The sequence below is a fragment of the Mucor mucedo genome (assembly GCF_025094135.1).
Source record: "Mucor mucedo strain NRRL 3635 chromosome Unknown EV154scaffold_10, whole genome shotgun sequence".
Lineage (NCBI taxonomy): Eukaryota > Fungi > Mucoromycota > Mucoromycetes > Mucorales > Mucoraceae > Mucor > Mucor mucedo.
The window spans coordinates 130,512-145,527 of NW_026252294.1; the positions used below are offsets into that span (position 1 = coordinate 130,512).

Below are 15,016 nucleotides of genomic sequence, written 5' to 3' on the forward strand. Positions count from 1 at the left end.
CATTTTATTATTATTAAACTAAAAATATACCACAACCTCATGATCGACCTTGTATATGCGTGATCTGGAGAATATAAACTTGCGAATCGACTTGAATGTCACGCCCAATACCACTACATGAGGGGATTCGTTCAGGGACTCAAACCTTGCGTAATCAATTTCATACTGAGTTTGGAGATTACAAGCCAGATACCTTACTTTGCCTTTCTCCTTGGCATGAACACGAATAGCTAATGTAGGTGCTGAACTTCTTGAATACGTAAAATACGTGATTTGAAAAACATCCACCGCTAGTTCTGGTACGCCAACAAAGAATGCGGTAGATCCAACATCCCATTCTAAGAAAATAATCCGTGTAGCTTAAATGAAGTATTTTTAAATAGCGAAACATGCTAGCAATGGCAGTCGGATTGACTCCAATCACATTTAAAAGTTCCAAATATTGCACTGTCGATTGCACATGGTCAGTGGTATCGGGTAGCTCTAACAGAAACGGGCCATCCTGAAGTGTCAATCGACGCAAGTGTTGATGACTAGCCAACATTCGGCCCAGATCGATTGTAGGTCGAAAGAGTTCAGAGCGTATACCATAAAATAAAATCTCTTCAATCACTCTATTCTCCAATTGCCACACATCAAATTCTTTCCAAAAGTACGCTTCCACTTTGGTCTGTCCGTCTTCTATATTAATCTCAACCTTGTGTGCTGAAATATCGTTGCTGCTGAAGGCTTGAGGAGAAACGTCTTGACTGATTATAGTATCACGGGGTAAGGTTTGCTGAAAGGAGACCTCGTTTATAACGCTAGCTTTGCCTTGATCTATCTTGCTATTGTGATAATTGTAATAATGTTGGAGGAACATATCCGTATTATAGAAACCAAGCACGAGTTCAACGGATGCTATTGCGTGTATGTAATCAAAGAAGGCATTTAGGATATGAACACCCACCTTGTCTTTCCCAGTGAAAGGATGGATAGCTACGTAAAAGTTCATATCTTCATTTGTTGTCAATGTCAATTTACAGAGGTGGGGGAACTCGTGGATGAGCTGCAAAAATGCATTGTCCGATTGAGTGTCAAAGTTGATGATGGTGAGTTCCTTGATATTCGAAAAAATGGTGGTAGCATTATCAGACACACGAGTAGTACCGGTTGCATGGAAATCATGGGCTGTAGACTGAGCGTTGATGACGGTAAGGCTTGAAGTACAGGAAGGCAAATTTTGAATTAGGATTTCTCGGTCGAATTTGCTGGTCAAGAAATTTCCATCCATGATGGTTAAAGTTGTCAATGATTCAAAGCCTGTGAAAAACTGGAGACGACGACTTGAATAGATGGTTACCTGTTTGAGTGAAAGTGCTACCAATGTTTTCTTTAGATGAAGAGCACAATCCAAATACATTGAATAGATCAAAGTATCATCCTTGCAAAAGGAAGGCTCCAGATAACGGATGCGGTCCCAACTATCATGACTTTTTGAAAGGAGCACGTTTCGAAAATAAGCCCAGTGTTGATCATTGGCCTCCACCAAATGGACTTGGTTGACGTAAGGACATCGTTGCATGAGATTAGAGAGCGAGTCGGTGGAAGGATCGATCTGGCTATTGTCGGGTGGTGTATCGATGACCCTTATTCTTACTTTTTTGACCCATCTACCAGGCTCAAAAAGGGAATAGAGTATATTATGTAAGGTCTTATCAGAGGGTTTCAATCTCACTGATATGGCGTTAAATGATATTGCTTGATACACGTTTAACCACTGCCTATTGACATACATCCAATGGGGATTTGGTGTATGGGGTGTGTTTTGGACAATGGTTTTTAATATTTCATTTGGTATATTATTCCATTTATTCATAATCATGTGTGAACGGTGTAAAGAAGAAGAAGGGGGGGGGGGGAGTAAAAAATAAAAGTCATCTATTTTGATTATGATCAGCCAATGGAAAATAATGATTCATCCTATATCAGTTCAAGTTGGTGAGGGTTGCACTAAGGAATTGACAGTCAAGCATTGACTGTCTCCATTTTTTTCTTTTTAATTTGGTTGTTGCTTACAAGTTTACTTTATGCAATAAATGTTCAAATCACTTTCTATATCTTTTTCATGTCTTGTGCGTCATCGAAACAACTCCCGGTAAAGTATAATCAGTACTCGAATATATCTAAAAGAGAAAAAAAAAATGAGAATTGGTGATATAATTACGGCTTAAATATATCACAGTTTCTCTAAATGTAATCGATTTGTTACAGTTTTCCTCGGGGCTTCTTGAGGAACCACTACTACTAGGAGACTCGACTAGACTTGTCTAAATGGATAGATATCTATATCCAAATCTGATGGTTTCTTGTATGCGTATATAATAATAATAATAAAACTGATACGTATCTATCTAGTTTAATTAGCTCAACGCATGAAGCTTCTACTGCCAGGTGTCTGACAAGAGAAACGTAATTTTTTTTTTTTAACTTTTTGATACTGCTAAAGCACCAAAAACAATAGAATTCTGATAAATAAGATACACTACGAACTGAACGCGTCTGTGAAATTCAAATATAATTCAGATAGTAAATCGCGACGGGCTTTCCACTTGTGTGGGTGAAATTTTCTTCAATTTATCAAAAAGTTTGAACTGCCTAAAACGACAGATCTCCGCGCAAGTGTTTCTATTTTAAGTAAAGGCTCAAACATTATGGATGGTAAAACAGACAAATGAAATCATCCTGACATAATCTTGTTTATCAGCCTACAAATAAAGCTGGTTCACACACTTTATTCTTCTCCTTTTCTTTTCCTTTAACATACTTCTTCTATCATATGAAAGTAACCGATAGCGTAAAAAGGTTAGTTATTAATGACTCTTGTTTCTTTCAAAAGATGCTTAATCGAAAAAGAAATATTGCGATATTGCGGCTGCGGCTAGTCTTTGCTATAGGAGGGCGACCTCCTAGGCAGAGTTATTGAGTTTTTATAACTCATGGACTGTGAATAGCAGGGATTGCACTGTAAATAGGTGTAATCGTACTGGCCTTCTGGTCTTGGCCAGAATTCCTGTAAGTGGTATAAAATATTACGTTTGAAAAAAAATACGGAGGTCTAAACATTCCCAAAAATGACATACCTTTTAGTTATGAAGAACTTGAAAAATATTTAAATGGCAACAAGAAGCCGTCCTTTATTAAATTCGTAAACGATAATATTGATATGCTTCCCATGTGGTCAATTGAAGATCATGCAAATACAGGCCCTGTTTTGTTTGGTATCTGGTATGAAAGGTATAGGCAAACTTATGGTGAATTCAACGAGACCTCAAGGAATTTAAAAAAGCCGCAATACAATTATCTCATTTGGAATTCAATCATTGACAAAAGCAGAAGAAGAAAACGATTAAAGTCAAGTTACCACGAAGGCGCATTAGACTTGTTAATAGAAGCACAACGCTCTGCCACTGATGAAGGAAGACGTTTACTCAATCCTGGTACTGTGGCCTTTCATTCTACTGATTCTGGTGAAATTACAGTCGATGGAAATGCCCATAAGTGGTTGATTGGCCCTATTGAAGGTCACAGTGTAGGCTCTGCTATTTATAGTCTGCGCACACCATCACCGCGTTTTTTGGGTCCTCGATTCGATATAGCTGACAAAGGCGACTCTTCCTCTGAAACAACTCAAATATCAGCCGAAAATCATGAAACTGACGTTTCACTTGGTTTATTGTACAAACCGATTGATGATCAAGCTTCAGAATTGACATTTTATAGAAGATTTGCGATGTTGCTACAGACTTTGTTTTTAATGATCTTAATATGACTTTGGATGATGGTGAAATAGTTGCAAAAGCCACAAAAATACCAAAACAGCTTGTGACATTATGTACACTTTGCTGTTTTGGTATTTTTGTGGCTTTTGCAACTATTTCACCATCATCCAAAGTCATATTAAGATCATTAAAAACAAAGTCTGTAGCAACATCGCAAATCTTCTATAAAATGTCAATTACGAAGCTTGATCATCTGTTTTGGTAGAAAAATTGATTTATTGTTAAGAATCAAGGGCTTGAAGGTTGGCTTGGGCTCCAACGAATGGAAATCAAAACAAACAAAACACATGTATATTCAGCAGCAAAGTAAAAATTTTCGATCTAATTGCTCAATTTTAAATGAATTATTTATTCGAAGCAGTGGAAAAGTTAACAAACTTGTTGCAATCGACTTCATAGGTAAACCATAGATGATGATATATTGTATCCCTTCTCACTTGGTTTAACTTTATAGGTACGGATGGTTATATGTATTGTCTAACATTCAAAGACAATGTGTATGTACAACAAAATTGTTAAAAAGAAAAGATAACTCTTCCCGGGACCCACGCTGATGTCTCCAAGTTCATTTGCGTTACCGCAGAAAATCCTCGTCCTAGCGAACACCATTTCAACTTTATTATTGCCCACGGATATTACTCATCTTGAATCATTTAAAAAGACAGTGGAGGTATTATTTAAATGGAAAGACTTCTTAGGCGAGATGGGTATTCTTGGTGGTGAACCAATGCTCGGACCAACAGCTTTCCGGTGTTGTTAGATCCTCGACTTGTGACTCTAACATCCCCGCAACACCATCAGTGTTCTTTACTCCAGAGAGTAATAGAATAAAAGAAGCAACATTTACAAAGGAACAAGAAGAACAAGAAAAACAAGAATAATATCAAGTTCGATATTTGCTTAATATACAAATATGTAAATAAAATATCAATGTTATTCCCCTACCCTTCAAAAAAAAAAGTACAGGCATCGACAATCCTATTAGATAAGTTTTCTTCACTCATAAGCCGATCAAGCTTCATTTTCCCTTTAACTATTACCCAAAATTATTCAATGGGGTTCAATTCAGGTGAATAAGGAGGTAGCCTTTACTTCCAATTTTCCGTAACATCGGCTTGGATCTATGAATAGAAGCATTATCCATAATGATGTAACTTCCCTTAAAAGTTTCATCAAGATCTATTACATTAAGAAGCTCGTTCATAAACTTGATAAAATGAGCAGTAGTCGTACCTTTTGGAGCTGGTTTATTATCAGCAGGATCGTCGTTAACTCCATTATTAGCTTTTCTTTTTTTTTCTTTTTTTTTAGCAGCCTGTGTTTCTTTTCCTGGTAGAGCTTTTCTTATGACAACGTGAACAACGCTAGACGAGTGAATAGCCTCGATAATGGTATGAGACTGTGCTCTAGTTTTTGGTTGTTTTACTATAGCAGAGCTGCCACTTTTTGCTCTCGCCCAACTATTTCTCATATTGCTTCAGGCAGAATTCTATCTGATTTTCTTCACCGGGGTAATTATTGACGTTATGTCCTGGAGGGGTTTTTTTTTTCGAAGCTGTCGAAACCAAGCAAGCCACATATTTTAAAAAAATACGTTGGAAGAAGATATCCAGCAGTCCCTACAGACACCCACGCAAACATTAAAAAAAAGGTACCAGATGAAGGAAAAGTTAATAAATTGTTTATCTTGTCGATTGTTTATAAACTTTATTTAACAAGCAAGATAGATAGTCAAATATTTTATATAAGTGATTGTTGTATCACAGATTGTTTATTTAATCATAATAAGCTTCCTCAATTCTATCAACTTGATGGGTGTTTGGGTGTGGGTGGGGAAATAAGTTTAATGCAAGAAAAGGGGTGGAAAGTGTGACGGTCAAAAAAGAAATGCTTAGGTTGAGAAAAACGCGCGTTGTAGGAAATGGCTTCTTCTTATTACACATGAGTAACTTTAAAGAGATCTGCACAGTCCCCACTGATTTTGGTGTTACTTTTACAAAGTTCAAGAGTGAGAAGACAGGTTTGACTGTCATGTTAGCCGACATTGAGGGTAAAAGAGATGAAATGTATTTAATGCTTGGCAAACAAGTTCTGACTATTTTATATATATATATATTCAGCTCCTCTTGTCAACGGTTATTTCGCCTTGGCTACTGAAAGTAAATAGACTTTCCTTTTTTTGTTGTTGTATCACCAACTAAATTTGCCCTGAATATTTTTTTATTAGGTTTTGATGATTTTGGCTGTCCTCATACTTTGGAACAGTAGGTTTATCAATTAAACATATAATTGACACTATTAACAATGAACTAGTCTTGTGTTTTTAGGAAGTGAACAATATCCTTACAAGGTAAAAAAAAAAAAGACAATCAACCACCCCCCCCCCTCTTTTTTTTCGGCATTGATATTGACACGTAAGTAGGGCGTTCTTGATTCACTTGCCAATCGTGCTATTGCTCAAGGTACCAATGCTTGGACAGATGTCGATCACACTTGTTACACCATCACGACAGCAGGATCCCAAGGATTTTTAAACATTTTACCTATCTACGTCGATCATATCTTATATCCAACCTTAACGGAAACAGGCTATCATACCGAAGTCCATCATATTAATGGAAAGGGAGAGGATGCTGGTGTTGTTTACAGTGAAATGCAAGGTTGTCAAAACTTGGGTGATGATAGACTTCATCTTCGTATGAAGAGAATAATGTACCCCGAGACATGTGGCTATAGATCAGAAACTGGTGGCCTTATGGAAAGATTGAGAGAATTATCTGTCGATAAAAGTAAGCTATTTTTTATTTATTTATTGATACTTGCTTGTTGATCCTGACCATCCCCCCCCCCTTTTTTTTTAAGTTCGCGATTACCATAAGTCCTATTACAGACCTGACAATCTCTGTTTAATTATCACGGGTAAAGTTGATAAGGACGATTTGTTAAAAGCGTTGGAACCTGTAGAGGAATCGATCATTAAGAAGGGACCTCTTCCTGAGATGCAAAGACCTTGGATCAGTACAGGAGATTTCCCTGACCTCAAAGAGGATATAACGGAAACTGTTTTTTTCGCGGATGAAGATGAATCCATGGGTTCTGTACTTCTTGCGTGGAACGGTCCCATGTGTCATGTAAGACGATAATGATTTTTTTTTTTCGTTACCTAATGACATTCTGAATATTAACAACCAATGGAAATAGAATTATCTCGCTCAAAAAGAGTTGGAAGTATTAAACGTCTATCTTACGGACTCACCCGTTTCCGTCTTACAAAAGGAGTTTGTTGAGATTGAGGATGCTCTTTGTACCGACGTTGATTTCCACATCACCGATCATTTAAAATCCACCTTGATGTTTACTGCCTCCAGTGTGCCTATTGAAGAAATTGAGAACTTCCCTACAGAACTCTTTAAAACATTGAGACGTTTGGTTGATACAAAGGATATTGATATGACCCGAATGGCTACTGTGATTGAAAAGGAAACTTTGAAGGTGAGCTTTCTAATGACTTTTAGTGGGCAGTAATTTTTAAACAGGAATATCCTATTAGCTCTTAGATAGTGCTGAAACAGACGCCCATGATACAGCTGCTGCTGTTGCTATTTCAGACTTCTTGTACGGCTCCCCTGACGGCAGAGACCTTAAAGAATCTGTCAAGGATCAAGAGTACCTGAATATCCTTGCCAAGTATACGATCGAAGATTGGTTAAGAGTCCTTCAAAAGTGGTATCTTGATGCTCCCCATGTCACCTTATACGGAAAGCCATCTGCAGAATTTGCTGAGCAACAAACGGAGGACGAGGAGAACCGTATCGAGAAGCAATGTGAGGATCTCGGCGAGGAAAAGTTGGATCAACTTCAAAAGCAATTGGATGATGCTATGGCCAAGAACGATACACCTATTCCTAATGAGCTTTTGGAAGGTTTCAAAATTCCCTCTGCTGCAACCATCAAATTTATAAATGTCGTTACTGCTAGAAATAACGACACAACCTTGTAAGTTTGATAACAAAGATGTTGTATGTACACCGTTACGAATTTGGTATTAAAAAAAATTAGGTCGAATGAGGTACAAGAGCATGTTAATAAGGATAACAGTGCAGATGTACCTTTGTTTATTCAATTTGATCGTAAGTACATATTGCTATGCTAACGTAATTTTATTAATGTAATTGCTTTAAGACGTCAAATCTCATTTTGTCAAGCTCTCTGCTCATATCAGCGCCTCTTCGATTCCCTCCAAGTTACTTCCCTACACGAAGCTCTATTTGAAGGCAATCTTCTCCCTTCCTATCGAAAAGGATGGTCAATTGATTTCTTTCGAAGATGTTGTCAAGGGATTAGAAGAAGACACAGTTGAGTATGATGCTAGTCTTGGAACCAACTTTGGATTTAGAGAGTTGGCTGTGTTTACATTGAAGGTGAGCGCTTCCAAATTTGAAAAGGCTGTGCAATGGCTTCACGATATTTTATGGAACACCAAATTTACTGCCGAAAGATTGAAAATTGTCGCTTCTCAAATTTTGAATGATATTCCTCAGGCAAAGAGAGATGGACATGATGTACGTAAAAAAAAAAAAAAAAAAAAGTTAGTATATTTTAAGAATATGTTTACTGAAAGTATGTCCTGCTTTTTATAGATGGGTAGTGCTACGATGCGTGCTCTTCAATACGATCCTAAAAAATCTGTCAATGCTGCTCGTAATGTCTTGTTCCAAAACACCTTTTTGACTGACGTTGTAAAAAGATTAGAAGACGATCCTGCATCTGTCATTGCTGAATTAGAGGAATACCGCTCTTCTTGTAAGTCTTTTTTTTTTTTTTTTTTTTGTGTAAATCAAAGAAATAGTACTAATTTTTTTCAAGTATGTGCACCCAAGAATCTTCGAATCCACATCACTGGTGATATTTTGAATCTTGATACGCCTAAGACAGCCTTCAAGGATTTCTCACCCAATGAAGCTAAAGAACCTTTATCTGCTATCACTTTGTCCAAGCAAGTACTTAGCCATGCTGGATTAGAGCCCGGAAACAATGGGCTGATTGTGACTTTACCTGCGATTGAAAATTCCTTCTCGCTTCATTCAGTTAGTGGACCCAGTCGCTTCGACGACCCTGATATTGCACCCCTTCTAGTCATGATTGAATTATTAGACACGATGGAGGGTATTTTTTGGAAGTTGATCCGTGGCCAAGGCTTGGCTTATTCCTGTTATTTGGATGCCAATATTGAATCTGGTTTGATTAATTTCACTATTTATCAATCACCTAATGCTTTCAAGGCATTTGAGCAAGCTAAAATTGTTATTGAGCAATTAGCCAAGCGTGAAATGGAAATCGATCCTGCGTCGATTGATGGAGCTAAAAGTGCAGTGATTTATGGTTTGGTTGCAAAAGAGAATACGATGGATCGCGCTGCACTCCAGTCGTTTGTCAACCAAGTTTTGAAGAAGATGCCTGCTTCTTACAATCAAGACATGTTGATTGCCATCCAAGTAAGTTCGAATTTCATGCTAGGCGAATAAGTCAATTTACTAAAAAAAAAAATTATCTTTTATTAGGCTGTCAAGTTGGATGCTTTGCAAAATGTATTGAACAAATACTTTGTTAATATGTTCAAGCCTGATACAAGTAATGTTGTTGTGGTTAGTACTCCTACCAAAAACGTAGACATTCAAAAGGGATTTGAAAGTTTAGGATTTAACATCAAGCCTATTGCTTTAAACGATATTACTGTTGATGGGATTTAATATTTTTTAATATGAATAATGATATAAAAAATAAATAATGCCGACTCATTATATGCTTAAACCAAACACATTGACAACAGCATACATGGATTTAGTTTCATGTCGATAACCTGCGCTGTCTATGATAAAAAAAAAGAGTCAATATTCAGGTTGGGACTCTTTCTAGATCACTTTTTCTGATATACGAACCATCATTATTTTTATCCCAGATAACAGAACTACCAGCATAAAATCCAGCACCTGTTCTTTGTAAAATAACACATGTAACTATGTACGACTGTTAGTATGACCCTCTAATGCCCTGGGCCCTGTATACTTTACCAACATATTTGTAATTTTTATTATCGTCCTTCATTTTCTTCAAGATGGTCTCGATAATGGTATTGTTCAAAGCAGGAACTTTGGAATGGGAATATTCAGCATCTCCTAGTGTGTTTTCAACGGTCTAGAAAGAAATTAGTCTCTCTCCCTGTCCTGAACGTGTTATTGCGTTGGGTTCTTACTAACTTCTTTTATGAATGAAGTGACTTCGTCTTTGTTGAATCTCTTTTCCTAGAAAGAGTGTGGGTTAATTTTGCTGATTCAACTCATATTTACTTGATTTACATACTTCAGATTTAGAGGGAGGTGAGTTAGGAGCGCTATCCATCATGTTTTAATCAATGAAGAAAGATGGTGATTGAGTGAAAAAAAAAAAAGACACACAAACACACACACACATTCATTTACAGCACCGACGAAAGGGGAAAAGGTCACGAAATTGAAATAAAAAATCAGGCACAGAACATACAAAGGGTTCAGATTTTTGTGGCTGGCTAAAAAGACGTTCCTGCTTTGTCTGTGAAGTCTTGATATAGACCCAACCCTTTGGTGATTCTAACAGGATGATTTTTTTTTTTTGAGAAGATTAGGCGGTTTGTCCAACCAGAAGAGAGATCAAGAATATAGAGTGTGTTGTTCGAGGATGGTTAAACAAGGACTGTACTACTGTCAAAAAAATGTATAATGAATATCTTTCTTTGTACGTGAGTATATTTACTTTTTTACTCCTTAAATGAGACACATACAGCAGGTTTTTCTTGATATACCATCTTGATGCAAGTATCTGGATTTTTAAGGATGTACCATATGCACCCCTTGAGTAGATTTTCCACCGTGATGACTATACTAGCATGCATTAGCGTCTCGCTGAGTTGTAGGTGATCCGAGCAATGCATGTCATACAGCTTATAATGTATGCTGTGCCGTGTGGTACATTTGAAATACAAAGTTCCAGATTGACTGGCTCTTCATTGTCTTTACACGCTAATGAAACAAGTCAATAATACATGAGTCGGATAGTTGAATACTCCCTCCCAGATCCTATAAGAGTGTGAAGTTTCTTGCCTGTTCTCGTTTTTTTTTTTTTTTTTTGTCTCGTTTTTTCTTTTTGGGTGGCAATATAAGTTGTTGCACACGACAAGTAGTTTATTTGGTATTACCATAACACGGGCGGGGATCGACTCTTCTATTACAGTCATTTACAGAAAATCGTGTGTGCTTACCGTTTATATACAAGCTTGTGTAATTCAAAATTGGAAATATGATAACATTTGAATGGCGATCAACCAATAACGAATAAGTTCACTTACCGTTACTCTCTTGCCATCTAAATATTGCCTATCATGTATCATGTATACAGAAACATGCTATCACAAGGTTAAACACAAAGGACAGACTAGTTTAGATCCTGATTTACTTTTTACGGGGGGGGGGGGTGGAAAGACTTTGTTTGTGCGTGTAAAATTTTTTTTCTTTATTAGAATTAGTAAGTAGTAGTGTATTAGTGATTCGAGTTGTGAATGTTATTAAGTTATGATGCGGGAGTAATGATTTTAGCCAAGTGAGAGTTTTTTTTGTTTTTTCAAGGTATTATATGTATGATTGCAGAGGGAGGGAAAAATAAATAAACAAATGGAGGGGAGTGTTGTTCAAGATAACAACGAGAAACAAATACATGTGATGGGATAAGGATATCTATGAGTTTTTGATGTGATGAATAAGATAACCTGGTAAGCCATACACACCAAAGCCCATTGCCTTAGCCATCTTTGCAAAGCCTTCAGTTTCGACTTGATGTTGGAATACATAGGGAGGGAAGTTTGCACCTTCTCTGTGAACTTGAGCTTTGACAAGAGTAAAAGTAGCACCGACACCATCCAAAGGAACCTTTTCTAATCTATCATTATGCGTTGGCATGTCAACCATAAGATAACGACTTGTTAAGAATTCGAAATAACCTTCCAACAAGACATAATCAGGATCAAGATCCTTTTGCATTTCAATCGATTTATCGGTTTCCTGCCAATTGTTTTTATCGTAACCCCAGAAAGAATTATCCTCAGTTTGAAGCAAACAGTTGGGTACAACCACATCCACATTCACGCTTTGAAGGTCCTCTAAAATTGACTCAGGATAGTTGACAACATCGACATCCAACCAAAGAACCCAAGAATGATATTCACGAAGAGCAGCGGTTAATAAATAGTTTCTTGAACGGGCCATGAAGGATCTTCTTAAGGGTTGAAGTTCAAAGGTGTGTCTTTTATCTTCGGGTAATTGGAAATTGAAATCTTTTTCATAAATGGCAATTTCATGGTATCTTTGAGAAGGGTCTTGACGGTTTAAGAATTCATCTGCCTTTCGCTTTAAGATTTCGACGGTCTTATCATCCGTATCGGACACCAAGAATGCAACAGTAATTAAATCTTTGGGGTAAGACAAACGGTCGATTAATTCAAAGTATTTGGGAAGGTAAGCTTCGGCATTTTTAAGGGGAGTGAGAATTAAAACATGTTCTTGCTCATCTTTTGCGTTAGCCGTGGCATCCAAATCATTCAGGTTGATGAATTTAGCTTGTCCTCCATGGTTGTTACTTGTGCTACTTGATAGTGCAACTGCTTCAGACAGTGTTCGGATAGTTCTTCCACAAGAAGGCCCACCCAAATTTAATGAGGATCTTGAAAATGTGAAAAATGATAAAACAAGAAATGAAACGATGGCCAAAATGAAGACAATCATTCTTCTATTTCCTCTTAAGGGCGCTGTATAGATGTTGGATGGCTTTTCGGTAAGAATCATTTTTTTGTAATAATAAAGAAGAAAAAAAGGAAAAGAAAGAAAAAAAAGAAATAAAATAAAAAGAAATTAAGGAGGGTTTATAAAGGAAAAAAAAAAAAAAAAAAAAAAAGGTACTACTCTTTTTTTGACGTCGATCTTTTTTTGTAATGTTTCTATTTATAAAAATGGTGGTGTGATTGGTTATGATATGGTTGTTACACATAAAATTCCTTTATGAGTTATCGATCAAACACCATTTATATTAAGATTTAATTAGTTCTGCAAACGGAGAACTTTCTCTATTCAAATATGAAATAAAAAAAAGCTTGCAAATGGTTATTGAAAAATAAAAAAGACGAGCCTATCAAAAAAATGCTATATTTAATCTCCATCACAGGTTCTAGACTAATAAACAATCTAAACCTTTTTCTTATTATTAAAATGATCTCAGCCACGCACTAAATAAACTGGAGTTTTCAGAACTTAACACTCTGTTTACCGAGAAGAAGGAGGGGCTCAGTTTAGCTCCTTCATATTCAACCCCCTCCTTGCATATCATATTTCTTTGTCTTTAAACGCTGCGTTCAAAGCCACAATTGCCATAACATAACACACAGCAATCTTTAGTCTGTCTAAACTTTGGGCATAGCCAATCAGAAAAATTTTAGCCCAATATAATTTTGGGTGATCAGCGTAAGTTCCAATAACACCGAACCAAATCAGGTGGAGCTGAAACATAACCCATATAGAAAGCAGCACAGTGCTCTAGAAGGACTCGGGAATGACGTACATGCAAAACCCTTAATGCGATCCTTCCTTTGACAGAATACCTTAACGGGCGCTGACCATAATATTGAAATCCCCACAGTTAGCGAATTCTCCTTTTATTGTTATTTCTCATCTACGATTAATTACTTGTAACGATAGTAACTGCTTTAACTCGTTGTGGTATCATGGCTAAAAGCTAATATATAATACTTTAATTTTTGCTAGTTTGCTTATTATCTCCGCTTTCTGTTGAGCTTAATTTTCTGCTTCATCAACACTTTTTAAGCAAAAGATGGCTGATTGGTGATGTTCTTTTCGAAAAGAAACAAAGCAAAAATTAGTCCTCCTTGGCATTCATCATTATCTTTTGTTTACGGGCTGACCTGGAACAGCTGAAAAAATGGCGGTTCTAAAGTACCCCCAAACAAGTAATGATCATGGTCAATGCCAACTTGTTGGGCAGAAAAATTATCCTAGTCCCTTGACATGTTACTAATTTCAATAAATGCTCCCAGTTATTTATTTATCTCAGTTTGTATATTTAATAATATGAGATCTCAATGCTCATGGTGGGGCGATAAGGTTCTAGGAGGCGAGGGTAATAATCATGATGGAAAAATAAAAATGGGATGAATGATTATCTCTTGCTTATCCAGTAATACCTTATGTAATCGAAATCGTTCGTGCTCTTCTTTCTTTTGTTTGTATTGATTAATATACACCGAACTACTTTTTGCGTAAAAAAAACGTTGATATCACATAGCTAAGCCCAAAATGCCGAGCATGATTACCTAATGAAATGATGGTAATGTTTACATACCGTTTGCGTATGAAGCTGTCTCTGAGTAGTACATATTTGAAAAACAGCAGAGTCTGACATTTTTTTTTACTCTAATAATGAATTATAACACCGTTCAAGCCTCGTTGATAGCCTCGTTGATAGCCTTTTGAGATTTGAAGCATACACAATACCACTTCATACTTGAAGAATTAATAATCGTGTATGGGACTACTGTAAACCTTGATAGTGACATCTTGCATTATATTCTTTGTTCCTATTCATTCTATAAATACGCTGAAACTTATTGTCAATTAAACAAACAAATTCAGGCCTCGGTATTTGCACGGGGTAAATGCATGAAGAGCTGGTTTGGATGTGTACCAAAGGCAAATCTTAATTGAGTCAATTCCAATAGATACGTTTTTCACGTTACAATTCCTGTTTGGATAAAACATCTAAAATAAATAAAGAAAAGCAATGATCATTTCACTTTTATTTTTACCCACTGTATGTTAAGTCCGCTATTCTTTGATTGTCCAATTGTGTACACAAAGCCTGCACAGTTTTTCCTTTTAGAAGCCATCCTTTTTTTTAAAAGGAATACTTAGAGATTCGGTACTCCATAAACTTACCAATGTTATTGTAATTTATACATCACAATCATACTATTTCAATAGATCAGTTTTTAAATTGTAAGCTTCCTAAATACATATTACTAAATGCAATCCGGGCCATCTTATTTAATACTTCAAGCATGGTACCGGAACTTCCACATTGATCAAGGGAAAAATAGTGTT

At 36.5% G+C, this 15,016-nt stretch overlaps 5 protein-coding genes across 5 annotated transcripts; 2 read left to right on the top strand and 3 right to left on the bottom strand.

Moving 5' to 3' along the window:
- Positions 1 to 18: 18 nt before the first annotated feature.
- Positions 19 to 1,864, bottom strand: EV154DRAFT_573293 (uncharacterized protein; the record flags this gene model as incomplete). Its single annotated transcript, XM_051606386.1, has 2 exons — positions 19 to 242; positions 304 to 1,864. The coding sequence occupies 2 exons, from the start codon at positions 1,862 to 1,864 to the stop codon at positions 19 to 21; spliced, it is 1,785 nt and encodes a 594-aa protein (XP_051461896.1).
- A 1,100-nt stretch (positions 1,865 to 2,964) lies between these two features.
- Positions 2,965 to 4,065, top strand: EV154DRAFT_6729 (uncharacterized protein). Its single transcript, XM_051607724.1, has 2 exons — positions 2,965 to 3,054; positions 3,130 to 4,065. The coding sequence occupies exon 2, from the start codon at positions 3,206 to 3,208 to the stop codon at positions 3,809 to 3,811; it is 606 nt and encodes a 201-aa protein (XP_051461897.1). The 5' UTR covers positions 2,965 to 3,054; positions 3,130 to 3,205; the 3' UTR covers positions 3,812 to 4,065.
- Positions 4,066 to 5,755: 1,690 nt separating this feature from the next.
- Positions 5,756 to 9,571, top strand: EV154DRAFT_457556 (Metalloenzyme, LuxS/M16 peptidase-like protein; the record flags this gene model as incomplete). The annotated part of the gene is made up of 13 exons (XM_051597411.1): positions 5,756 to 5,871; positions 5,942 to 5,980; positions 6,049 to 6,085; positions 6,135 to 6,171; positions 6,244 to 6,610; positions 6,684 to 6,952; positions 7,023 to 7,313; positions 7,372 to 7,817; positions 7,881 to 7,951; positions 8,004 to 8,383; positions 8,462 to 8,624; positions 8,688 to 9,316; positions 9,383 to 9,571. Exons 1-13 carry the CDS (start codon positions 5,763 to 5,765, stop codon positions 9,569 to 9,571), a joined length of 3,027 nt encoding a protein of 1,008 aa, XP_051461898.1. The 5' UTR covers positions 5,756 to 5,762.
- Positions 9,370 to 10,673, bottom strand: EV154DRAFT_6741 (Tctex-1). Its single transcript, XM_051607725.1, has 6 exons — positions 10,639 to 10,673; positions 10,182 to 10,558; positions 10,079 to 10,123; positions 9,893 to 10,016; positions 9,761 to 9,838; positions 9,370 to 9,690 (listed from the first exon to the last, which is right to left on the bottom strand). Exons 2-6 carry the CDS (start codon positions 10,221 to 10,223, stop codon positions 9,620 to 9,622), a joined length of 360 nt encoding a protein of 119 aa, XP_051461899.1. The 5' UTR covers positions 10,224 to 10,558; positions 10,639 to 10,673; the 3' UTR covers positions 9,370 to 9,619.
- A 644-nt stretch (positions 10,674 to 11,317) lies between these two features.
- Positions 11,318 to 12,742, bottom strand: EV154DRAFT_495086 (Anp1-domain-containing protein). Its single transcript, XM_051599988.1, has one exon. The coding sequence runs from the start codon at positions 12,689 to 12,691 to the stop codon at positions 11,588 to 11,590; it is 1,104 nt and encodes a 367-aa protein (XP_051461900.1). The 5' UTR covers positions 12,692 to 12,742; the 3' UTR covers positions 11,318 to 11,587.
- Positions 12,743 to 15,016: the final 2,274 nt, after the last annotated feature.